This window comes from Petromyzon marinus, chromosome 32 (genome assembly GCF_048934315.1).
Source record: "Petromyzon marinus isolate PM22_M1 ecotype Great Lakes invasive population chromosome 32, UKy_Petmar_22M1.pri1.0, whole genome shotgun sequence".
Classification (NCBI taxonomy): domain Eukaryota; kingdom Metazoa; phylum Chordata; class Hyperoartia; order Petromyzontiformes; family Petromyzontidae; genus Petromyzon; species Petromyzon marinus.
Genome location: NC_133698.1, coordinates 1,535,402 through 1,562,590, shown reverse-complemented (window position 1 = coordinate 1,562,590; position 27,189 = coordinate 1,535,402). Strand labels below are relative to the sequence as shown.

The window sequence follows — 27,189 nt, the reverse complement described above, 5'->3', positions numbered from 1 at the left end:
CTTTACGGCGCCCTTGCCTGTAGTAATTGCCGGGTGTTCTCTCAGCGATCTGTGTCTCTGCCGGTGGTTGTTTGTGGCGCCGCCCGCACGACGTTGTTCTCTCGTCGTCGGCAGGTGGATTGCTCCGACGCGCGCGTGGGGCTGCTCTTTATCTGGGCCACACGACCCGCGGATCTACGATCATCCTGGAACATCACGATGGCCATGATGGGGGGGGGGGGGTCTCCCCTTCGTCGGCATGCTGGGCGTAAGGGGCAGTTTTGTGTCGTGTTAAAGGCACTAAATAAGTATGAAATAAAATAAAGTGCAGTTATATATGTTTTAGTCTTCTACTTACGTTTGGCACTATGTTGGGGAGCTATAAATATCAATGTTGAGTTCTGCTAGCAACGAAAGGGCTTCAGGAGAGAGCTCATATCGTCCTGTTATTCCTCCATTGAAGAGACGCAGACCACAGTGTTTTATTATCTGGTCCATCGTTTGGGTTTTATGGTCACAGTTGCATTTCGTTTTTAGCATTACAGTTTATATTGTATTCTCCTCAAAACATAACATTTTTAGTACAATATTTGCGTATGTTATATTTTTCAAGAGAATACAATTTTCAAATATTTTTTCCCCCCGGGAAAACCGACTACTTCTTGTAAGTATAAGATAAGATGATTTAAGATAAGATTTGAAGATGCGAAAATTATGCACGCCACCTCGGCTGCCCGCTTGTCAGTCCTCAAGTCTTGCAGTAATCCCGCTCTGAACTCGTTACCGTATTGTGCGGTTTCTTTTACTTCATACAGTACATACTTGCTGGTTAATCGTGGTTCACAAGCGTTCAATGAGAGAGGAAAGCGCGTCTGGTGACAAAAGGCAGACGAAAGTGATGAGTTTGAGTGTAGACGATACCGGTAAGAGTGCGTCTGCGGTTGTCTGAGATGTTTGTCTAAAGGAGTCGACCGTGAGCGCCATTAAAAATAACTTTAATGCAATCATAACGACATACTCCCAGAGTGCTGAAATGATAACTGTGCGGCGTTGTTATAAACACCTGCATCTCCCCAGGAGTCGCACTCCTGAATTCCCCACCAACACCATCGAGAGCGTCGACACCTCGTGGATCGAGAGGACTTCACAGTCAGCTCTCTCGCATGCCATCGCGGTTCTGAATGTCAACCTTTTTAAATAGGGCCCTACAATAATGATAATGCATAAATAAAACGCAACGTTTTTTATCTGGTAAATATAAATAAAATACAAATTTCCGTTGTCTCAAAAGGAAAGGGGTAGGGGGGGGTCACCCACAACCACTGCCCTATCTCCGAGCCCTCTCCAGGCTCAATGCTACTTTGCTTGCAAGCTCTGCTGCAGTTCGGATGCAATCAGAATCAGAATATTTATACTGCTGGAGGAATCCGATGAGCTACGAAGCTCTTTTTCACAAATGTCCAGTAGGGACACGGGGTAAGAACGTTCCAACAACAAACAGTAAAAAATCACGATAGGAATGCAAAGTACAAGAAAAAGTAAACAAATCACCCGAACACAAAACTAAACCATCCCCATCCTACCAGGCAAAGCATTAACAAAACGAGAGGGTGATCATTCGGCATTGTTCAGCAGTGGGGGGGGGTGAACTGCCCAGCCAGCAGACTCCGCCCAGAGTCGGCCCAGCGGAACTGTGAGGGAGACGACGGAGAAAGAAAACGAGAAAGGGGAATTCCCCTTGAAGCGTGCAGCGCCATCGGCCAGCCAGCGTCAGCTTCTCGCTCCGCCGAGAGCACGCGACGCGACATGTTGGTGACAGTGGAGTTTTTTGTTGCTGCAGTTCGTGACAGTGGAGCAGTGGCGAGTAGGTATGATCATACTGTGAACCTGGCAGCGTGCAGTCGCCGTCGCACTCTGCAACTGCGTCCGCCTTTATAACCGACCGACTTCGTGTCGTTGAATCGATCGCGAGAAAAAAAAGTTTTCCGATAATTTACGCGTTGCTAAATGCTGCGCGGCGTTGCAATGTTTTGCTTACGCAGTCAAAAAAATCCCAAGGGATTCGCTGCTCACGTGAGCATTCAGACGGTGCTCGTATTCTGTCCTCAGCCCTGAGGCAAGTGGTACAAATTCCACGGGATGAATTGTCTACAAAGTGCTACTCATTTTATTGATCCCAGAGGGATGATTGGCTGAGTAACTGGAGTGAATGCATTTGTTAGAAAATCTTGATGCCTACGTGTGATAATGTTGTAGCTGCAGCATTACGGCGTTGCTTATGTTGTGTGCTGAACATCATCCACTTTGCTGACCCTATTGCTGTGTTATTCCAGGCCCAACACTTTGCAAGTATTTGCGTGCAGTCTTTAAAAAACTGTGAACTAAATGTAAATATGTTAGACGTTCAAAAAAGTCAAACCACGCCCGGCGAACGCGAATGATGGACTCGGACTCCTTTGGACAATGGCAGAAAGACGTTCGGTGCATCGCAAAGAAACGGGACGGGCCGGCGAGATGCGACGACGACGACGACCGGTCGACGAGGTGCCAAGCGAACAAACCCCGGAACCGCCTCCTGCTCCTGAGGACGACGCCCATGCCAGAGTTCCTTCCACGGGGGGTTCCGCTGTGGGGAATGAAGCCGGCAAAACGAGAAAATCAAAGGCCGCCGTTTGTGCGAGAAGGAAGCTGCGAGCGAGGGCGCGGTGTAAAGATCCACCTCATCAAGAAGGAACGAAAATTAAGACGTCGTCGCCTGAAGATGACGCGACGCAACTGTGCGCGGACGGGCTCCGGGCCTCCAGCACGGGCACCACGGACTCGCCCCGAGACAACGCCGACAGCGTTCAAACACAAACGCTGCCCGCGGCGGACGTCCGCAGCGAGCCGTCTTCGGCAGCCGCGATGAAAGCTCTGGACTCTCGCCAGCGCAAAGCCGCCCTCCCGCTGCGCAAGATAAGATGTTTGGCGAATAACGACTTGAGGGATGCGAGCGGAACAAAACCCACCGAACAAAAGCGCGGAGCCCGGGGGACCGCCGATCACCAGAAGAGCGTGGGCCCGCGGGACGTCGTCGCCGACCGCCAAGGGGGCTCGGCGGGCGCAAGCGGCACAGCCGCCCTGTCGCCGGGCCGCACCGCGCCGGCACATTGGCGCAGGCTCGTACCGAGGAAGACGCCGGCCGCGCCGGTTGGAGGGCTGCGCTGCGCTCCACCACGCTACTCGGGTAGGTGGCCACCTCGGCGCCCTCGGCGTCGAGAGTCGCTTGTGCTGCAGTGCTCACACTGAGTCTCATCATCATCACGATCCATGGGCAGGTAGCCCTTAGGTGTTCACTGCACACTGCTTAATTTGTTTCCACTTTCCTCTGTCTTGTGCCAATGTTCTCAAGTAGTGCAACATCTTTCTGGCACCAATCTCCACTGTCGTCGTTAAGCCATTCTCAGTGAGGTCTTCCTCTCTTTCCGGTTCCTTCCATTTTTACTAACAGCACACGTTAAATTGTCCTGTTGTACATACTACAGTGAGGGAAAAAAGTATTTGATCCCTGCTGATTTTGTACGTTTGCCCACTGACAAAGATATGATCATTCTATAATTTTAATGGTAGGTTTATTTGAACAGTGAGAGACAGAATAACAACAAGAAAATCCAGAAAAACGCATGTCAACAATATTATAAATTGATTTGCATTTTAATGAGGGAAATAGGTATTTGACCCCATCTCAATCAGAAAGATTTCTGGCTCCCAGGTGTCTTTTATACAGGTAACGAGCTGAGATTAGGAGCACACTCTTAAAGGGAGTGCTCCTAATCTCAGCTTGTTACCTGGATAAAAGACACCTGTCCACAGAAGCAATCAATCAATCAGATTCCAAATTCTCCACCATGGCCAATACCAAAGAGCTCTCCAAGGATGTCAGGGACAAGATTGTAGACCTACATAAGGCTGGAATGGGCTACAAGACCATTGCCAAGCAGCTTGGTGAGAAGGTGACAACAGTTGGTGCGATTATTCGCAAATGGAGGAAACACAAAAGAACTGTCAATCTCCCTCGGCCTGGGGCTCCATGCAAGATCTCACCTCGTGGAGTTGCAATGATCATGAGAACGGTGAGGAATCAGCCCAGAACTACACGGGAGGATCTTGTCAATGATCTCAAGGCAGCTGGGACCATAGTCACCAGGAAAACAATTGGTAACACACTACGCCGTGAAGGACTAAAATCCTGCAGCGCCCGCAAGGTCCCCCTACTCAAGAAAGCACATATACCTGCCTGTCTGAAGTTTGCCAATGAACATCTGAATGATTCAGAGGACAAACGGGGTGAAATTGTTGTGGTCCGATGAGATCAAAATGGAGCTCTTTGGCGTCAACTCAACTCGCCGTGTTTGGAGGAGGAGGAATGCTGCCTATGACCCCAAGAACACCATCCCCACCGTCAAACATGGAGGTGGAAACATTATTCTTTGGGGGTGTTTTTCTGCTAAGGGGACAGGACAACTTCACCGCATCAAAGGGACGATGGACGGGGCCATGTACCGTCAAATCTTGGGTGAGAACCTCCTTCCCTCAGCCAGGGCATTGAAAATGGGTCGTGGATGGGTATTCCAGCATGACAATGACCCAAAACACACGGACAAGGCAACAAGAAGAAGCACATTTAGGTCCTGGAGTAGCCTAGCCAGTCTCCAGACCTTAATCCCATAGAAAATCTGTGGAGGGAGCTGAAGGTTCGAACTGCATCTTCATGTCGTCTTATACGTCCAACCTTTTTCGTCTACATTGGTCACTCTTTGGGTCCAGTTTCGATACAGTATCCTTCTGTAGCAATACATTTCGAGTTTCAATATCTTATCCCTGTGAGTAGTTTTTAATGTCCACGTCTCGCAGGTATACAGAGCTGTACTGAATTGAACACACATGTTCCTAAAATGTTGAGTTTGGTCTTATAGCTAATTTGCATGCTGTACACTTAGTGTTTACACTTAGGCAGAATGATCATCCAGCATTCACTGAGTCAGTCCTCATCCTTCTTCTATCGCTACTGCCATGGTTCATCTTCCCATGAACGTCACTCAATTCTTCCACCGATAGTTGACTACCAGGTCTACTGCTTTGCCTCGTTCGTCCTTTGTACAATCAACGCCTTTGGAACCCACTCCCATCGTATATTTCGCCAACTTATTGTAATCATCTTGCTCAATTCAAGAAATGCATTCACTACCATATATAACGGCTGTAATAGTACGGTGTGCTTCAAGCTGCTTAGCATTCTGGGCCTTTGGGCCTGTACTCAGCAACTGTGATAAAAAAAATGTAACCCGGTGTGCAACTGCAGTACGTTAAGTGGAATAGGTGAAGACGGTTGCCTTGGCTTTGTGAGTGACCCATTAGGTGTCAGTATGAAGACGTGCATTTGTATAAGACCAGTTCGTGCGTAAGGACAGAATACACATTTATTTAAATTGCACATCAAGTATATGCTATTATATTGTTATTATGATTAAACCAACATGAACAATCACATTAGATGGCTCATATAAACATGAGTAACAGCATGACAGGAGCGTGTGCCTTTTGTGTTTACTTCCCTCCTTAAAGTAAATGCTATTTTAAAAACAAGTTTGGGAATGCTTTCACTCACGAGTGATATATGTACCATAATGTGTTCCCAGCATATTGAAGTATGGTCAAACAACTTCCACTGCCTGCACCGCATGGGGAGGCCCTCATCCAGCAGTGGATTGGCAAAATGTCCGTACATGTGCATTATACGTTGGATGCTGTAGCGCGTGTAGTCTTCCTCTAGACATCTCGTAGAATGTATGGTCTCACAAGAAGATGCTTGGCATAGTATCCAGCAAAACGTCGCACTTCTAATTGCTAGAGTTTGGCCGTGAGAAATGTTCTGCAAATCACCATTGAGCTGAAACAATCATCATTGGAGCATTAAACGCTTGTATACCAGGCGACAATTTTATTTCGTTTTGGCCGTACAGATGGCCGGCGGAAAGTTTTGTGACGTAAATTCGGCCAGATCATTACGTCTCGTTGGGAATGACTCTTGTAAATAATAATAATATAAAAAAGCGCGTGTTTTGTGTGCAGGTTTGCCCATTGTACCCACGCTCGTGCCAGCCAAGGTCTTCTTGGCCTCCTCCGGCTTCGCCGCTCCCCGGCCACCGTCCCTTCCGCACGAACACCCCCACTCGGACATCGCCATCGCAGCCAAACCCGACGAAGACGGAGACACGTACGTTTACCGAAATGTTTACCTTCTGCGGTGGACGCCTGATAAACAAACTGTGCTCTCTACAAATGTCATATCTTAATCGCACCTCCGATTAACGTGGTTGGCTACGTACGGTGCAAAAGAAGTTCAACGTATATACCTTGGATGCTCGGTATTTGGGCTTTTGTTGTAGCACATAGGCTGTCACAAAGACATGAGGTTGATTCTTAGTCAGCTTCACAGAACAAATCCGACTTGGAGCTAGTGCAGAACTGGCCAACAATGACAAATCCTAACAGTAACTGGCACCGAGTTTAAGATTTGCTGCACACCGCAAAAAAAGTGTGAGTGAGTCGGTGGGTCGAGTGAGTAAGTGAGTGTGTGTGAGTGTGTGAGAGATTGTGTGAGGAAGTGGGTAAGTGAGCGAGTAGATGAGTGGGAGAGTGAGTGTGGGTGAGTATGTGAATGAGTAGTTCAGTGAGTGAGTGGATTAGTGTGGGAGTGAGCGAGTGAATGGGTGAGTGTGTGAGTGAGTAGGTGAGTGGAAGAGTGAGTGAGTGGGTGGATGGGAGAGTGAGTGCAATTGTGTGTGAGTGTGTAAAGAAATGGGTGTGTGAGTGAGCGGGTGAGTGAGTGGGTGAATGGGTGAGTGAGTGGATAAGTATGTGAGTGAGTGGATGCGTGGGTGAGTGAGTGGATGCGTGTGTGAGTAACTCGATGAGTGTTTGAGTGAGTGGATGAGTGCGCGTGCGGGTGTGTGAGCGAGTGGGTAAAGTGTGTGAGTGGATGAGTGAGTGGGTGAGTGAGTGAGCAGGTGTGTGAGTGAGCGAGTCAGTGGGTAAGTGAGTGACTGTGGGAGTGTGTAGGCAGATTATAACGTCCCGACCGTTTCTCGATGTCACAATCAAGTGGTTGGGCACTGCTAACCGGAGTTGATGATGACCGCGGAAGGTGGAACCACATTACGCACATCGCAGCCACACCAGAAGATGCATTTTGGTGTAGATAGGATTGATAAGGACAATTTAGAATATGCAACGCCAGAGAGAGAATGAATCAGAGGCACGGGAAACCACAAATAAGCGGAAAGGCAGCCATGACCTGGTGCCAACAATTGCCCAAGCCCTGTGGTCCTACATTGGGATACCGTGGAGCGAATTACTTCACACTGCCCCGAATATAAATGTGAATAGAGTGGTGGATGGATCAGTGGGTGTAACTGCAATTCACCAATTCGCAGACACAGCAATTGAATGGCCAAATCACGTTGAACTGAATCGCTTAATAGTTGCTCTTCATAAGGCACATGAAAGGAGGTGGCGACTGCTCCTCTCCCTTCCAGCACCTGTCTTTCGCCACTTGTATTCACTTATGTTGAACTTCTTTCGCACCATATGTAGCCAGCCATGTTAATCGGAGGCGCTCTCCCAATTCCTTCCAAAAAAGCTCTCCTTAATCACCTAGCGCAACTCTGCCACCTCCCTCCATGCGACCCACGGACCCCACACGTGACCCTGCTCAAACAGTGAGAGCCCTGCCCTGCCAGAGGCACACGCTCTCCTGCCACAGCGGCGTTCCCTTTGCTTCACCATCCTCATCGGCCTCGCCGCCGCCACCACAGTGGAGGCGATTGATTGTCCCATCGTTATTCGACTGTGCCCTTTGCACGCTGCGCTGGTGGCCGACTTTGCCTTGTTCCTCGGTCGCCATGGTGACTGATGACCGCGGAAAACGAGTTGAGACTACAACTACAGTGGTTATCCTGCAGGTCTGGCATAGGTAGTGCTCGAGGCCTGCCACGGGAATTGAGGGATGGAAAGTGAGTAATATTGCGTTGACGCTTTATGTGATGGGATGCAGATAATTATTCGAGGGTTCAAGTGACCCGCCTTTCCATACTGACCGAACTAATGCATTAACGCTTTAAATCTTAGTTGGACTCGTGCCCTTCTGTGTGGAGTTTGAATGTTCTCTCTCTGTTCTGCGCGGGCTTTCTCCGGTCTCTCCGGTTTCCTCCCGTAACTAAACGCACACAATGTAACCGGTATTGACTAAAACATCCAAATGTTGAAAAAATTACCTGCAAATGGCTTAATTTGGAATCGCACAAAGCAGCAGCAGCAACATCGTCCCCAACTGTCAACACTGGGCAGTGCCCTCCTGAAAAAGAGTTGAGATTCGGTGAGACTTTCCTGGGTAAACAAGCGAAATAATTGTCACAATCATAGTTGAAAAGCTTTAAAAGAAGACATGTGGATAATCTGTAGAAGGTCGACAATCTTTTGTCAACAGAGTGCCTTGGACTGAGATAAAAACGAGTGGGTGCCACGGTGGTGAGATGTTAACTCCCTTGCCTGGTATATAGGAGGTTGTGAGTTAGATCCCGACCCTGACGCCTGTATATTTGGAGATTGCATGTCTCTCTCCGTGGTCGTGTGGCTTTTTATCCTGGTGTTCCGATTTTTTCCCTCCACATTTATAATCGACATGCGTTTAGAGTATTTGGCTTCTATACATTTCCACGTGATAAGGCATTTTGTTGAGCTATCATTTGTGGCCAGGTTGCTTCTGAAAAATGGCTATATAACGTCGTGGGCCTCATCTGTTAAAATAGAAATAGTTGAGTTGAGAGTGTGCAGTCCTGCAATGTGTGTTCGTCATGCACCGGTTCTACAGCCTACCCTCCGCCGTCCTGCACACACGCCCCATCCCGCCCAGCCTCCTCTTTCCCACTCAACAGCTCGCTGTCGACTTCTGTCTCTGAATCCCAATCCCAAGTCACTTGCTTGATTCTGCCATGATATCTCTCACGTGCCTCACAAGTACCTGCACTGCAGTGCCAGAAAGCGTCTCTTCCCACTAGTCCAGCGCTGTGACCTCTGCAGTAACACAGGTACAGGTTTACCAGTCCATTCATTTAGACTGCAGGAGGAATCCGATGAGCTATGGTGCTGTTTTTAACAAAAATATCCAGTAGGGACAGGTCAGAAAGTTGCAACAACAAAACATTACAAACACCGATATTTACGTTCCCACAACCCCTTGCATTAATCACCTGTACAATCTTACTTCCTGTTGACACCTGTGATGAAGATATGGAATCCCCAATTCCTAATCATCGGCACCAGCTTCTGTTGTGGACCGCTCACCTTAAGACCCCAGTGCCTCAATCTGCCAATGAGCCGCAGTGATCCGGCCGAGATCCTGGTCAACAATCCGCATCCGGAGAGTTGCATGGAAATCACGCATTCCGATTCCCGATCGCCTCTTGTCACTACTCCATTCACGGATTTCATGAGCAGCTCAGTAGTCGAGCACAACGGCGAATGAAAGTGGTGGACAGAGAGCTTTTCCAACATCCCAAAGGATTTGGAAGTGGATCATAGCATTGTAGAGAGACTGTCAAAAAAGACAAACACGTCATTAAAGATGTTCCAAGAAAAAATAAAGGAGAATGACCACCTTTGAAATTCAAGCTTTCCAGCGAATTATTAATGTTTCATATAAACACAAAGACTCAAGGCAATTTGAGCCTGGTCAAGTTCATCTTCACAGCGGCTTTTGCCTTACCATCGAACACAGATAGTCACTGCGTCACGTGCTTTCAGATACATTTCTGTGGCCGCCTCTTCCTTCTGTTTCAACCGAGTAGTACCCCCTTGCCTGATCCAACATGGTTCTGAGAAATAAATGTATGAATAATTAAGATCAATATGTTAACATTTGTCCATTTTCTGAGGTTATCCAACAAATTAGCAATAACTGAAGCGAATAACAAAAAAATAAACGGACGTTCTGCATGCATGACGGCATTTTCTCGCGGTCGCTGCTTTCTCTGAGAAACCACATTGTTTACGATCAGTGAGTTAAGAAATGTATTTTATATCGTTCTATGTTACCATATGGATTTAAATGTTATCGTAGTTCTTTTATATTGGCAGTTTCATGAGTGATTATTCACCAATGAATCTCATGTATGATATAATTTCACATTCATAAATGACATCACGTACCCCCTGGGACATTGCCACATTGTGTCTCCAGGGGTCCGCCTACCCCCCCCCCGCCCCCCCCGGTTGAGAACCACCGCTCTAGAGCATGGCATGACAGCGGCAGCTTGTTGAAGGTGTGGAGGACCTCGCCACCTGAGATCGAAGCGCTGGCAAGATGTGGCGATGTGACGAGGCCACGAGTGAATGATGAAAGGTCACGTGGGCCGAACATAGTTGAGAACTTTTCCGTGGGAAGAAAACGAGTGAAAGTAGTGTTTTGGTGTTTTTGGTTTAGCCTGCTCCGTGAGAAGTCGTGGTGAGAGGGGCCGAAGGGAAGGACGGACATCTGTTGTTTGAGAGTGGTATGCAGAGACGGGAACGACACTTCTCAATTTTAACGCGCATTTCCACGTGGGCGTGCACTGTTTTGATCGCCACAAATATAATTGCCCACAGGGAATGTTAACTGAAAATGTTTCATGGAAAATCATTAATAATGCTAAAACAATACTAAAATCATCAGCCATGGCCAATCCACTGCTGGATGAAGACCTCCCAAAGCCACTGCCACCTCTCTCTCGACCCTGTGATGCAATAATATAACCAGCAGCTGCACACACGAGCTGATTTTACCACTCCACCACATGGTCAAAAGTCCCCTTGGACGTGTTCCGTTCCTTGGTTCTATTCGAATAGATAAGTCAAAACGCACGGGACAAGAAATACCATAACAACTATATTTGTGCGGTGTTTAAAAAGTTAACTGTATGAGAAAAGTGTGGCTAAAACGAATGAGAATATTCCCATGTGTGAAGTAAGTGCACTTCAAATGTTGTGTGTTATACAGGAGACCATTGAATATCGCGATTTTTTTCGTTCGTGGCTTCGCTTTGTATACCAATTCAACTACCGCGGTTTGTCACCGGAGTTTTGGCCTTTCACGAGGGACGCGAGGTAGTCGGTGGCACCTCAACCTTTGCCGTGCAGGCATCTCGCGGACAAAGACAAAGATCCCCCGTGTAGCCTTAAGAGGCTGTTGGGGCAAGTGCTGTTAGCCGAGCACCTATGAAGGCAGGCAGGGCACACGAGAGGGTGGGTGGCCAGCACCACATCGCCTTTGTCTCCACAGTGGCGATGTTTTTTACACACCGCACCAGGTACTCATCTGAGGCCGAGTCGACCTAGGGGAGGACCAGAACCAATTCAGATAATCGCTATCACCTGGTGTCGGGCGTGAGTGGGAATCAAACTCGGGTCGCCGGGTTGGTAGTGTAGTGCGCGAACCGGTCGTTGCACTACCGCTCCCCACTCGCAGACACACACATATATAAGTGCAGTATTCAGTATTTATACTACAATTTATTGTGCAGGAATGTTTTTTGTATCAGGTGTTCATTACAATTATTTTAGTTTGTGGCATACAGTACAGTACTTATTGCAATTGCGATGCGTCTATTTTTGGTTGCCGTGTCCAGTACATATCCCCATTATTTAGATACGATTTAAGTATTGAATATCGCGGTTTTGGCTTTCGCGGCACTTTCCAAGAATTTAACATCCCACTTCTCCCCCACGGTATTCTCAGGGTCTTCTCCACTCCTGGTTCGTTCATTGTGGCTCGAAGTTCCACTGTAGGGGGAAATCCCCTGCGTGCACCCCCTATTGGAGGCTCGGGCCACCTGCCATCACAGCGCAATGAGAACTTCCTCTTTCAGTTGTCGGGGACTTTCCAGCCTTCACAAATAAGGCAACGAAATCAAATCTGTTTTGGATTAGTGCACTTACGCACTCCCCGCCTGACTGTATGTACTTTTGCAAACAGTGCATACAATCACTTACACGTTTTTTTAATCAATCGCGTCAGGAATTTGTATCGCCTAAGAAAACAAAACTTTAGTCGTACCGATGTATTTGTATTGCCAATAGGAGTGAATTATTTTACTTTTTATAAATATATGAAAACTATAACAAAAAACTGTCTTTTATTTTAACAGGTAAGGTCCACTGAACTGTAATAGCTCTTTTTCAGAAGCGACCTGGCCACAAATGATAGCTCAACGAAGTGGCTTATCATCATGTGGACATTTATAGCAGCCAAATACTGTACTCTAAATGCATGTTGATTCTACACGTGGAGGGGAAAACTGGAGGACCCGGAAAATAAATCCACGCGACAGGGAGAGAGACACCGCAAACTTCAAATATACAGCAGGGGTTAGGGTCGGGATCGAACCCACGACGTCCTGTATACCAGGCGAGGTAGTTAACATCTCGACACCGCGGTGCCCTTAGTGATCACATCATTCACACTTATTTGGGCAGACCGTGAAATAGGAACCAAATAGGACGATACGACACCTCGGGTGGTACCGACAAGTGAAACATCTGCAGCGATCCACGCAGCGCCTGCACGCGAACTGACCTTCGTGAACCGGTGTTACCCGTATTTGTTAAATATTTCTCCAACCCGTATTTGTTAAATATTTCTCCAACGTTATCGTGACTTTATATTTGCATTGTGCTGTATATGAGCCGCATTGTACTGTATATGAGCCACATTATCGATGCGTGGGCATCGTTGTGGCTTTTTTCATGTATTTCTGCTCTGGCATGAAGCTCGAGCTGAAGAGAAGTTAGAGCATCCATGCACCCTTGCTCACGATCTCTGATGTATTATTATGAATGACCCTTGTTTACCCAGGTGAGCATGGTAGAGTCTCCCTTTCAGCAGGGCCCTGCTAAGTTTTTTGCAGTAGGAGGATAATATTGCCATGCGTTTCCCAATTGCAGTAATTCGCAGAGTAATTTTCCAATTTTTATGGCCGTGATGCCTGCACTCAATGATCTACGCTTCGTTGGTTTACATTCTGGATCCTTTTTGCAGAGGTCGCGTATATTTTTTTTCCAGTTAATGCACCTGGTTAATGCACCCGCAGGTGCATTAACCAGGTCCATTGACGTATTTATTTATTTCTATCCTTTGTGTATCTGCTGCTCTACCTGTGTGAAAGTCCACGCGTAAAAGCATTCGCTAAATGCATTTGGCAGGGTGGCGGACTGCCAGTGTTTTACCCTACATCCTCTTATGGAAGCGAGTGAACTTATTCATGCTTGTTTTTGAGGGCATAAGACACAACACACTGCCGATTTGTTGGTCTGCTGTGGTGTCAGCAGAGTGCGGCTGTTTCAATTTTGGGAGTGTTTTTATTCGTTTATTTGTGATTATTAATCTCGCGTGGAAGACCATATATTCTTCGTCCACCGTATCCCTTGTACCGAACGTGACTCCTGGAGGACTTTGTTGACAGGGCGCTACACATCGCTGTGGTGCAGCAGAATGTGCAAATGGTAAACAAGATCGTGCAGCTCTTCCACATGGGCCGGATCAGCCTGGATGTCTGCAACCACTTACACCAGGTGAGCCGTGCCGCCGCCACCATCACCACCACTGCCACCGCCGCCTCCACTAAGCGAGGATAATTACACCGGCGTAAAGAACCCCCATGGTTTGCGCACTGCACTACAAACCCAGCAACCTGAGTTCGATTCCAGGTCATCAGCGAGTGATATCTGAATTGGTCCTAGGCCAAATACTGTACTATATTGTCACTGCGGAAACGCTTGTAATCTTGCTTTGCATACGGTTTATTTTGTGAATGTGATAGGATGTTATTTTTCTTCTCCATAGTAGGTGGGGACTTTCCCCGAAGAGCGAGTTAGTGTTGTTAGAGTTGTGCATAAATTGTACGTCCCTGTATGTGTGCCGTGGCAAAACAACCCCCTACCTCCTCGTGGTGCCGGACGGGCAACGCTGTCGTGGACAGTGCTATGGGGGGAGGGCCAATTCCGATTGGCCTTTCCCCTCATGGCATTTGTGACCACAGCGGCCAAAAGGGGGCTTTGGACGGATGCGAGGGGCTAGTAACCCCTCCACCTTCAATTAATTACCATTAAATTACGTCAGAAAAATGTCATTAATAAGCTTGTGCCGGAGGCCGCGGGGGGACAGGCGTCTATGACGTCTCCTGGCCAAACCCCATTTGGCGGAGCCAGGAGACTGAATCCTTACCCTCGGGGCTCCTCCAGAAACAACAAAAAACCACTACGTGTGGCTACGTGGAATGTTGGAACGCTCACTGCGGAGGAGAGGCTGCGCCAAATGAGGAGTGGTGGTTGTGGTTACTTATGCCCCCACTGAAGACGAACATCCGTGGAGGGATGCTTACGCGATCGCTTATGCGATCTAACCCAAAAAGAGTACTGCTCTTCATTCGCCCTAGAATTGAAAGTGGGCAGCCGTGCTGTGCTGCTACTGCTCGCCTTTTGTCGTGCCGTGCGGTTGGGAGTGAAGCAACCCAACAGGTCGCCCTCTGAACACGTAAACACGTGGATATCAGTTGCCGCTTGAGGCCGTGATGGGTTTCTGTTTTTAATTCCTGTGTGCTCTATGACCCCCTGTGCTGCTCCCGTTCCACTGTAATGTGCACCGATGCCCACTTTATTGAGAGCGATATTGGAACGTAAAAGAAAGATTGACTTGATTAATTAATTCCTTAACTTGACTGTGCTTCGATGGCTTAATTTTTTTGTGAATACTGTATACGCAACATTTAAAATTAAGTTCCTTTTGGTATAAACTGCAGGATTGTATTTGTATTAAACGGTAAAAGTGCAAACCTGCAATTGCCTGCGCACACCACTGCTGGTGGAAGGGCCTCGACGAGAGGGAGATCGAGAGAGCCCCTCCAGACAGTTCAGTATTTGGCCTACTCTTCCATGCTGGGAAGCCTTATTGGAAAACAGAGGAGTACCCACACTTTACCAACTGTGGCATGAACATTTCTACCGCTGGGTGGACATAGGCAGTGGGTGGGAGGGGAGGGGGGTTGAGGGGGGATTTATGAAACTTTCCCGATTGCTTGAACTGCCGGGCTGGGGATGGAACTGGTGTGGCCTCTGGATTGTAAGTCCAGGGTTTATAACCATTGCACCGTCACAGCATACCTTTATGAACTTATGCAAAATGTAAGAGATGTTTTATCAGTTGCAGTGGAAGGTTCCCCGAGGTTCAAAGGAAGGGTTACCCCTCATTCCCCCGAGACGCTAACAATACCCACATAGTCAAGGGGCCTCATGCTGCCAATGATTATGTTAATAATTACTCTTGATTTATCCAACACTTACAGACATGTAAATAAAACCACTCTGACTCTGTGTGTGTTAGTCATACTCGTAGGGACTCTGCCATGGTGGAATAGTTGGTACACAATCCAGAGGCCACTGGTTCCATCTTCTGGTGAGGCCACCGGTTCCATCTTTTGGTGAGGCCACCGGTTCTATCTCCCAGTGAGGCCACCGGTTCCATCTCCCGGTGAGGCCACCGGTTCCATCTCCCGGTGAGGCCACCGGTTCCATCTCCCGGTGAGGCCACTGGTTCCATCTGCAGGTGAGGCCACCGATTCTATTTCCCGATGAGGTCACTGGTTCCATCTCCCGGTGAGGCCACCGGTTCCATCTCCTGGTGAGGCGACCGGTTGCACCTCCAGGTGAGGCCACCGGTTGCATCTCCCGGTGGAGCAACTGGTTCCTTCTCCCGGTTAGGCACTTGAAACAATGGTGTGGGGTTCTTGAATGCCTCCCGCCTCTGTCCACCCAGCAATATAAATGTTTATGTCACAGTCAATCGGCAAGTCGCCTGTGGTGGGGTTAAAGTGTGGGTATTCTCACGGCTTCCAAGACATCTTGAAGCGTTGGCAAAATACCTTCCAGAGGGGCTCTTCAGAGCACAGTCTGGCAGAATCCTTGCTCAAGCTTGGGATTTGATGTACTCATGCAATTTGAACAGGTAGACTTTACGTATGTTTTTAAATTAGTTTTAGTGATTTGCTTACCTTTCCTATACTTTGCGCTCCCATAATTTTTTTGTATTGTTGATATAACTTTCTGACCCAGCCCCTTACTGGACAACTGTGAAAAAGAGCTCCATAGCTCATCGGATTTCTCCAGGATAAATAAACGTTCTAATTCTGAAGCCCATCCACCAGCGGTGGCGCAGGCGAGCAACTGCGTGGCCGCGTCGGCCCACAGCCACCCGTGCGAGTAAAATAGACGAGGCGGCTCCACGCTGTGTGCGCAGTCGCCGCTGCACCTGGCCATCATCACGGGGCAGGAGGCGCTCGTGGCCGTGCTGCTGAGTGGAGGAGCTTCCCCCGCTGCCCTGGACCGTCATGGCATGAATGCTGTGCACCTGGCGTGCAGCGCCGGCCAAACCCACGTGCTCGCCCTGCTGCTCGCCCAGCCAGCCTGCCGAGGGCTCCTCAACAGCCACGACTTTTCCGGTGTGTCCACGGCGCCTGGCCGGTTTTCTCCCGTAGTCGACATTCACGTATCCCTGTCTCCTTACATTCCAATGCAGGTGTCACCCCACGTTCGTTTTGATGGTTTCCTGTAAATTAATTTTACGATTAATCGTTACGAGGAGTAATTTATCGAAGCCATATTTTATTACTGCAAGTGTATTACATGTAATATTGATTATGCTTGTCCACAGGTTTCAACGTCTTATGCCCACATGGTTGCGTTTGCTCTAGTGTCTATTTTGATTGAATTTGCTCTGATTTCTATTTGCTTCATCGTTGTGCTCAACTGCACTTTATTGCTTTTTCGCATATTGGTGACCCATGTCACCCTGGCAAATGAGAGCCATCTTTGTCTGTTGAGTTTATTACCTTGTTAAAGAATAAACTTGACGTTTTACATTTTTCATGTTTATCTCGTTTATATTAAACGAAACGAAAACTAAACTATTTTTTATTTCCCCAGGTAAGGCCCACTGAGCTATGTAGCTCTTTTTTAGAAGCGACCTGACCACAAATGATAGCTCAACGAAGTATCTTATCACGTGGAAAAATCATAGCAGCCAAATACTCCAAGCGCATGTTTCTAAATCTGGGGGGAAGAACCGGAGGACCCGGAGAAAAATCCACGCAACCATAGGGAGAGCATGCAAACTCCAAATAAAGAGGCATCAGGGTCAGGATCAAAGCCACGACCTCTTGCATACCAGGCGAGGGAGTTAACATCTCGCCACCAAGATTGGCCGTGCTGCTTTCCTGTCCTCCACTTTGCCCTGTGAGCCGCGTTAAGTGTCAAGTTGACGTTGCTTGACTCGGTGATAACTCAAGAGAGACCTCCAGGCTCAGTCTCATGTAATGTGTCCTTGTCTCTCAATCTCACCTCGGGTGGCCTCTTGGTCAGCACTGCAATGCTGCTCAACCCAAGCTATACATGCTCTGATACATGCATTGGCTTTGTAATGTTCGCCTTTTGCCGTTCTCTGGTCTGACACTGGTGAGACTAGGCCATGAAGAAGGCTGTCTCTTCTAGATTTGAAGTTTTCGTGACTGCAAGGATACATACTCTTTGGTTCTTTCGGTAAAGTCACGTAGATGAAAAATAAAAAATAATAATGAAAATAATAAAATGAAAATAACTCAATTAAATCACGACGTTTCGGGCGCAACACAAGCGTCCGTCATCAGGTGGGAAAGCATGGTCTGTTGCTGATGCAGACTGTTTTAAAATGTTTGAAATGGGTGTAGCCCAAGGGTCATAAAGAAGTGGCTATGTTTACATAGCCACTTCCGTACCCAGTTACATGCTAATTTCTCACATTAACATCACTAGACCCAGCCACGTACTTTGATCTTAGAATTATGACGATGTCGTGCTGTGTGCGTGTACAGGGATGACTCCACTGCACGTGGCAGTGAAGGGAAGTTGCGTCAGTGCTGTGTCCCGTCTGCTTGAGAATCAAGTCAATGTCGACGCCTTAGTAAGCGACTTCAAAGTAAACACGCTTGCCCGAATAACAGTGCTGCTTATTATAAGTCCCAGCAAAAGGGATTTTAGAGTATAAAGTATGAAGTGGTGCCGCTGTTATGGACTTAGCCTGTTAAAAACCGACCAAATTGTATGTATGTATGTTGAACTTCTTTTGCACCGTACGTATCCAACCGTGCTAATCGGAGGCGTGGGGGAAGGACAACAAGCTCAACACAAAAAGCAGATCTTAAGAAATAAATTGATCAAAGGGTTGTCTAAAAGCTATAAATAAACCAGCGTCAAAAAGAAAAGCCTTTTCGGCCAAGGCTGCATATGATGTCACGTTCCGTGCGTGCGCCTCGTGATAATGTCACCGTGTGTGACCGTGTGAGGAGCGCAAATATTGTGATGTCATCTCGTGTGCCTCGGAAGATGATGTTTTTAATCATTTGCCGTGATCACTCCACTGCTGTCGCCATCCCCTTTTCAAACTTTCCCATTTTTGCTAACTTTTATTCATCAGTGTCAATGCTTATGATCTGTATGTCACAGCACATGAACAAATAATGATTATTTACACGTTGGATAGCGATACAGAATCAATGCACATGTGTGGTTTTCCTCCTTGGTATACTGTTTCACAGGATTGGAAAAACGGATCCTCTGCTTTAATCTACGCAGTGGAAAATGACAACATAGAGATTGTAGAACTTCTAATCAAGGTATCTTATTCTTTCGATTCCTTTGTATTGTCACCTCGCCAAGCTTTTGTGATGGCTCATGTCAAGTCTCTCTGATGTGCTTATGGTTTGTCCGGCATTTTGTTTGCTGTGATGTCCAACGTTTTGTTCCCAGTACGTGGCGCTGAAACATCGGATTTTCAGCACGCGAGGGTGATACGTAGCACACGGCATTCACGATCCACTACAGATGCATGTAATGTTAATCATTGGCAGTGATACATTTGAATACAATTTGTAAATATGTACTCATTACCTTAACATATGCTTCGCATCTGATTGGTTGTGCCCTGCAATGGCATGGATTTTATTTAAGGAAGCCTGGTCAGGTGAAATTGTTAATCTCAATTCCTGAATTATCATCTTGAGGCCTGGATACGTTTTTCCCTGATAATGTTTGGGGTACTTCCAAATGAAACGTCACGTATCTCATACCAACATTTTGCTGTGAGTCTTGCTCTTCAACGTGCCGGTGAGCTGAAGCAATAATAATCGGTGCATTAAACGCCTGTTGTATACGTCGCAATCTAATTTGCTGAGCTGTTGTCGGGTTGGAGAAGGGTTTCACAACGCATTATTTGGTCATATCATTACGTGGCCAAACCCAAACATCTCTTGTGAATCACAATCGTGGCTATGAAATCCTACGTGTTAACGCTGCGGTTTTGCTGCCTTGTTGCAGCATGGTGCGAATGTGAACCAGCAGACGTACGGTGGCAATGCAGCCGTGCACGTGGCGAGTGGCCGGGGCCTGCTAGAGATCACGCACCTCCTCGTGAGGCACGGCGCCAACGTTGGACTCAAGAACACGCAGAATGACAATGCCTACACGGTCACCACCAACCAGCAGGTATTGTATTTCATGTTCAAATTATTTTAAAAGCTGTTCTTATTTTTACCAGGTAAGGCCCACTCAGTTGTATATAGCTCTCTTTTTCAGAAGCGACCTGGCCACAAATGATAGCGCATTGAAGTAGCTTTTCACGTGGAAATATATTGCAGCCAAATACTCTAAACGCATGTTGATTCTAAATGTGGGGGGAAAAACCGGAGGACCTGGACAAAAATCCACATGACCACGGGGAAAATATGTGAACCCCAAATATACAGGCATTAGGGTCGGGATCGAACCCACGACCTCCTGTATACCAGGCGAGGCAGCTAACATCCCTCCACCCCGGCACCCCTGGACCACGCCGTTCAACTCGGCGTGGTCCAAATGTTCCATCAATTACAGCTATCTCCATCCACGTGATACTACTTTGCACAAGGATGTTGCCGTTGTGTTACGGTCAGCGCACTAGCCTTGTTATTCTCGAGGTTGCGGGTTCAATTCAATCATCCGGCGTGGCAGCGGAAGCAATGGTGCAACTTTATTACATCCCCACCCCTTGCCCAGTAACATAAATGGGTGCACTACAGTTGATCGGTAGGTTGCAGTGGTGGGGTAAAATGTGGGCATGCCCACCTCTTCCAAGACATCTTGAAGAGTAGGCCAGTTATAACCCTTGAGACTGGCTCTTTGTTGCTCCCTCTCGTGGAGGTCCTTTTGCCAGCAATGGGCTGAGCAATAAATTGCAGGGCTGCACCTTTATCTTTTCAAAGTTTGTGTTTTCTCGCCAATGCAAGTACATTGATATATGAGTCTACTCATGTGTTATGCACCTCTCCCTTAGGTAATCGATATTTTAAAAGGAAGAACCGCCAAACCTCACGTGACGGGTTCTGATAAATTGTCATTGGACAGTCAACACGGTGGCAACGCTCCAAACAAACCGCGTGATCTCCCAAACGGTCCCGCGACCACCAGCGTGTTGATCAACCGAGCAAGCCAGACTGACGAGCCAACAATGAGTGTACCATCATCACCCCGTCAAAATTCTCCTGTGCAAAACACAAGGCAGCCTGTGGATGGCAGCAAACAAGGCGAAGAGACGAGTGCTTCAAATACAGAGGGCAGTGTTACCGGGGCGCCATCTACTGGAGAAGCGACTAAGTCCATTGTCCAGGGACGAATAATTATGAAACGTGCAACTGCAAAGACGACGCGACCATGTGTGGTGGTTTCCTCCTCTGCAGATTCTAGCGGTGAAGTTAAAGTCAAGCTTCAGTCTGCCATACGATCCAGAGTAGCAACGGCAACCTTCAAAACGACCCCGGGCACTTTATCGCAGCCAGCACAGGTCCCGTCCATCGTGACCTTGCATCCAGTGACCCCCGTGATAAACGTTGTGACCACTTCGAACTCGACTGCCTCGAAAGCTGCAAATGCATCTCACACTTTGACGAAAACTACACCTTCGGTCAAGGAGCCTTATATCTCCTTCACAAAAGAGTGGCTGGCAACCGCAAAGGTAACGCCGCCACCTACATGTATAGCCACATCAGTCATAACCAAACGGCTTGAACTTGAACCCAACCAAAGTTCTAAAGATCCATGCACCCTACAACTCGAACCCAGACAAAGTTCTAAAGATCCATGCACCCTACAACTCGAACCCAACCAAAGTTCTAAAGATCCATGCACCCTACAACTCGAACCCAACCAAAGTTCTAAAGATCCATCCACCCTACAACTCGAACCCAGACAAAGTTCTAAAGATCCATGCACCCTACAACTCGAACCCAACCAAAGTTCTAAAGATCCATGCACCCTACAACTCGAACCCAACCAAAGTTCTAAAGATCCATGCACCCTACAACTCGAACCCAAACAAAATTCTAAAGATCCATGCAAGTCTATCATTCCAAAAGACGTAACCACTCAAGCATCCTAAAGGGATGTATTTCTTTTACAATGTGTATACAATTCTAGATTTGAAGCTTTCGTGACTGCAAGGATTCATACTCTTTGGTTTTTTGATGCAGCTATCTTGCTGTGACTGTTCCACCTGAAGACGGAAGCTTGTGTTGCCTCCGAAACGTCATGATTTAATTTAGTTTTCTTTTGTTTTAAATTTTAATTTACCTACGTGACTTTACCGACAAAACCAAAGAGTAATGTGTATACAAACGAGTGTAGTATTGATGCATTGTTTAGTTTTTGTAATAACGTGCTGTCCAGATTATAAGACACTTTTATTCTCTTTTTTACCAAAAATTGCGGCTGCCTCACAGTCTGGCTATGTATGAATGTGTTAATGTGTATTTGTTCTTGTAAGAGTGTGTGAGCAGATTTGTGTAACGTTATTTCCACTGGGCACAAGTTTAAAGTATATAGTACCTTCTGGAGTATATCTTAATCTGGAGAATACGGAACATGTGCATTTTATCATTGCATTGTTGTGTGGTCATGTATATATGATGCAAGTACTGTGTATTTAATATCGCGATATTTGTTATAAAGTATTGTCAGTTTTGAGACCACAGCGATGTTGTCTCTGCACACCGGTAACCCAGCGTGAGAGGCACTGTAAGCAAATCACCAAATAAATGGTGAGCCAGGATGTTTCACGCCTACCTCATTACAGACTTTATTGGCCCTTATAAATATCAGCGTTCATCCTACAGTCCCATAACAGGGATAAACACAAACGAAGACATTTATTTGCCCATATTGAAACGGCTGTACGCCGAATGGACCTGAAAATTCAGTTTCCCTGTTCAAAAATACGGCTCACCCGTATGGGTTGACGGACGCAAGGGAGATACACAAAGACACCGATTGGTGCGCTGCAGAATAGACTCCGCCCCACATGGGTGCATGTGGCCAATGAGAGTGTGCGAGGGGCGGAGCCACAGCGAGTGAGGGGCGTAGCTAAAGGGGACACGGGGTGGGGGGAGGGCTTGACCAATCAGAAGGCAGTTTCAGTTTTATTTATTTTGGTATAGCCCTGTGAGCCATTCGGCTCTTGAATCGGGTGCAACCACAACCAACAAAAAAATAAAAACACGGCTTGCGTATTTAACATGGGTTTCAGAATAGACTGGAGGAATCCGATGAGCTATAAAGAATTTTTTTACAGATGTCCAATAGGGGGCAGGTTAGAATGTGACAACAACGAATAATGCAAAAATACGATAGGAGTGCAAAGTATAATTTAGGTAAATTTTATACTTAAAACTTTCGTGACTACAGGAATTCATATTCTTTGGTTCTTTCGGTAAAGGCACGTAGATAGAAAAATAATAATAAAAATAATGTGAATAAAAATGGTAAAAACACTAATGTAAACTGTAGCCTGGTTCTTAGTGGGAGTGAGTGTACTGACAGTCTATAATGTACACTGTAGCCTGGTTATTAAGCTGGGTGAGTGTACTGGCAGTCTATAATGTAGATTGTAGCCTGGTTTGGTTATTAAGTTTGGCGAGTGTACTGGCAGTCTATAATGTAGACTGTAGCCTGGTTATTAAGCTGGGTGAGTGTACTGCCAGTCTATAATGTAGACTGTAGCCTGGTTTGGTTATTAAGTTTGGCGAATGTACTGGCAGTCTATAATGTAGACTTTAGCCTGGTTATTAAGCTGGGTGAGTGTACTGACATATTCTTAGCTCTTTCGGTAAAGTCACGTTGAAGAGAAACAATAAAATAATGAAATATATATTTTATTATTGTTTCCCTTCAACGTGACTTTACCGAAAGAGCTAAGAATATGAATTACTGCAGTCACGAAAGCTTTAAATCAAGAGTGTACTGACAGTCAATAATGTGGACTGTAGCCTGGTTCTTAGTCGGAGTTAGTGTACTGGCAGTCTATAATGTAGACTGTAGCCTGGTTATTAAGCTGGGTGAGTGTACTGACAGTCTATAATGTAGACTGTAGCCTGTTTTTTAAGCTGGTGAGTGTACTGGCAGTCTATAATGTAGACTGTTGCCTGGTTTTTAAGCTGGTGAGCGTATTGGCAGTCTATGATGTAGACTGTAGCAATGGTTATTAAACTGAGTGGTTATTAATCTGAGTGAGCATACTGGCAGTCTATAATGTAGACTTATTCTGGTTCTTTCAGTAATAAAATTAAAACAAAAACCACGACGTTTCGATCGCAACATGAGGGAAAGGGGGGTTTAGCCTCGAAAGACAAACTGTTTATAAAGGTTTAGAGATGGCCATAGCAGTGCATGGCCATAGCCCATCTCTCCATTATAGATTATATTATAGACTGCCAGTGCTCAGTTTTATAACCATTGCGACAGTCTATATCATAGACTGCCAATACGCTCACTAGCTTAAAAACCAGGCTGTAGTCTACATTATAGACTGTCAGTACACTCACCGAGGTTAATAACCAGGCTAAAGTCTACATTATAGACTGCCAATACACTCACTCAGCTTAATAACCAGGCTACAGTCTACATTATAGACTGTCAGTACACTCACTCAGGTTAATAACCAGGCTAAAGTCTACATTATAGACTGCCAATACACTCACTCAGCTTAATAACCAGGCTACAGTCTACATTATAGACTGCCAGTACTCTCACTCAGGTTAATAACCAGGCTACAGTCTACATTATAGACTGCCAGTACACTCACTCAGCTTAATAAACAGGCTATAGTCTACATTATAGACTGCCAGTACTCTCACTCAGGTTAATAACCAGGCTACAGTCTACATTATAGACTGCCAGTACTCTCACTCAGGTTAATAACCAGGCTACAGTCTACATTATAGACTGCCAGTACACTCACCCAGCTTAATAACCAGCTACAGTCTGCATTATAGACTGTCAGTACACTCACTCAGGTTAATAACCAGGCTGCAGTTTACATTATAGACTGTCAGTACACTCACTCAGCTTAATAACCAGCTACAGTCTACATTATAGACTGTCAGTACACTCACTCAGCTTAATAACCAGCTACAGTCTACATTATAGACTGCCAGTACACTCACTCAGCTTAATAACCAGGCTACAGTCTATATTATAGACTGCCAGTACACTCACTCAGCCTAATAACCAGGCTACAGTCTACATTATAGACTGTCAGTACACTCACTCAGGTTAATAACCAGGCTACAGTCTACATTATAGACTGCCAGTACACTCACTCAGCTTAATAACCAGGCTACAGTCTACATTATAGACTGCCAGTACACTCAGCTTAATAACCAGGCTACAGTCTACATTATAGACTGCCAGTACACTCACCCAGCTTAATAACCAGGCTACAGTCTACATTATAGACTGCCAGTACACTCAGCTTAATAACCAGGCTACAGTCTACATTATAGACTGCCAGTAAACTCACTCAGCTTAATAATCAGGCTACAGTCTACATTATAGACTGCCAGTACACTCACCCAGCTTAATAACCAGGCTACAGTCTACATTATAGACTGCCAGTACACTCAGCTTAATAACCAGGCTACAGTCTACATTATAGACTGCCAGTACACTCAGCTTAATAACCAGGCTACAGTCTACATTATAGACTGCCAGTACACTCAGCTTAATAACCAGGCTACAGTCTACATTATAGACTGCCAGTACACTCACTCCGATTAAGAACCAGGCTCGAGTCTACATCAGTGGTTTTTTTTGTTTTTTTAATTATTTTTATTCACTTAATTATTTTCTATGTACGTGACATGACCGAAAGAACCAAAGAATATAATTAAGGTAAACAAATCACTTTAAAAAGGGGAGATCTGGCCGCTGGAGGAGATGGGGCCCAGTGGCTCCTGCCGTGAGTGGAAGTTGGGATGCTGTTTTACGATTCAAAGCAGTCTTCATTCATTCTCACAGGGGAGGGGGGCACGTTCGCCGATAAGACATCATCAGTAATGTGAGCGCCGCCACACATTTGACACCATTGTGTCAGGGTTTGAACGCTTATTTGGGGCCGCTTGTGTTGTGGCCGAAACGTCGTGAGAATTTTATTGCGTTATTTTATTTTATCAATTTATTATTTTATTCTCATTCTACGTGACTTTACCGAAAGAACCAAAGAAGATGAATCCTTGAAGTCACGAAAGCTTTAAATCGAAATAAAAGTTGGCAAATATTATTGAAAGGGGATTTCTGTTGAAAATCAGGTCGTGTCTGTGACAGAAAGAAGTGCGACATTTTTCTTCTTTTGCAAAATACTTTATTTGAGTTATATAAAGTTTATGAGTTGAATATTTTATTTGTTACTTGAAGTAAACAATATTTAACATTTACTTTTGTTCTGGAATTCTTCAGTCGGTCTGAACACACAAGGGAATGACGCATATGCGTGATGACGTAGGAAAGGTTCGCGGGACGTCGTTGCGTGCGTGATGACGTGAAACGTCGGCACGTCGCGACGCTGCGTGAACGCGATGACGCGACGAATGGGTTGCATCGTCGGAACGTTGGCGAGCGATCGCGACGTGCCCCGGCGTGCGCGGTGACGACACTTACGTGATGACGTACGAAAGGCTCGCGAGACGTGCGTGCGTGATGACGCGACTACGTCGGCATGTCGTGCCTCTGCGTGAACGCGATGACGTCGACGAATGGGCCGCATCGTCGAAACGTGGGCGAGCGATCGCAACGTGCCCGGCGTGCGTGTTGACGACACGTGCGTGATGACGTCACTCCACCGGGGCGGTGATCCCTATATAAGGAGGGGCGCGGAGGGGAGGCGCGGGAGGCCGCACACAAACCACGGAGAGAGGCGAACATGGCGACGGGCCCCAGCAGCAGGCCGCAGCGCCCGCACCTCAAGGAGCGCATCTTCGGACTCATGATGGACGCGTTCCACGACGCCGTGGGGCCGCCCAAGCAGGCGGTGGACAAGCGGCTGGTGGAGAAGACGTGGAAGCTGATGGACAAGGTGGTGCGCTACTGCCAAAACCCCAAGGTGCAGCTGAAGAACAGCCCCCCGTACATGCTGGACATCTTGCCGGACACGTACCAGCACCTGCGCCTTGTGCTCGCACGGCACGACGACCGCATGGCCGCGCTGGGCGACAACGAGTTCTTCAGGGTGTTCATCGACAACCTGCTGAGCAAGAGCAAGCAGGCTGTGAACCTCTTCAAGGAGGGCAAAGAACGCATGCACGACGAGCACTCGCACTGCAGGTACGTGGGGAGAGCGCGGGACGCAAGCGAGCCCCTGGTGAGAAGTGGTGGAAGTGGTGAGTGTGGTGGAGGTGGTAAGGGTGTTGGAGGTGATGAGGATGGTGGTGGAGGTGGTGAGGAGGGTGGTGGTGGTTAGGGTGGTGGTGGTGAGGGTGGTGGTGGTGAGGGTGGTGGTGGTGAGGGTGGTGGTGGTGGTGGGGGTGGAGGTGGTGAGGGTGGAGGTGGTGAGGGTGGAGGTGGTGAGGGTGGAGGTGGTGAGAGTGGAGGTGGTGAGGGTGGTGGTGGTGAGGGTGGTGGTGAGGGTGGTGGTGGGGGTGGAGGTGGTGAGGGTGGAGGTGGTGAGGGTGGAGGTGGTGGAGGTGGTGAGGGTGGAGGTGGTGAGGGTGGAGGTGGTGAGGGTGGAGGTGGTGAGGGTGGAGGTGGTGAGGG

General features: G+C 47.1%; 2 protein-coding genes across 4 annotated transcripts in view; both read left to right on the top strand.

Annotated features, from left to right (window-relative positions):
* The first annotated feature begins 1,425 nt into the window (after positions 1–1,425).
* On the top strand, positions 1,426–22,220 carry LOC116948064 (uncharacterized). 3 transcript variants are annotated; one of them, XM_032964375.2, is made up of 9 exons: positions 1,437–1,847; positions 2,450–3,205; positions 6,091–6,235; positions 13,515–13,623; positions 16,343–16,544; positions 17,952–18,040; positions 18,675–18,752; positions 19,453–19,620; positions 20,447–22,220. In XM_032964375.2, exons 2-9 carry the CDS (start codon positions 2,494–2,496, stop codon positions 21,545–21,547), a joined length of 2,604 nt encoding a protein of 867 aa, XP_032820266.2. In that variant the 5' UTR covers positions 1,437–1,847; positions 2,450–2,493; the 3' UTR covers positions 21,548–22,220. The 3 variants fall into 3 exon arrangements, with proteins under 3 accessions (XP_075927334.1, XP_032820266.2, XP_032820265.2); XM_032964374.2 differs by having other exon boundaries at positions 2,313–3,205; XM_076071219.1 differs by lacking the exon at positions 20,447–22,220 and having other exon boundaries at positions 1,426–1,847; positions 2,313–3,205; positions 18,675–19,594.
* Positions 22,221–26,332: 4,112 nt separating this feature from the next.
* The window catches only part of LOC116948063 (E3 ubiquitin-protein ligase CBL-like), an 82,902-nt gene continuing 82,045 nt past the window's right edge, over positions 26,333–27,189 (top strand). Inside the window, exon 1 of the mRNA XM_032964371.2 lies at positions 26,333–26,760. Within this exon, the coding sequence (XP_032820262.1) occupies positions 26,360–26,760 (401 nt within the window). The 5' untranslated portion in view covers positions 26,333–26,359. The remainder of the gene's footprint in view (positions 26,761–27,189) is intronic.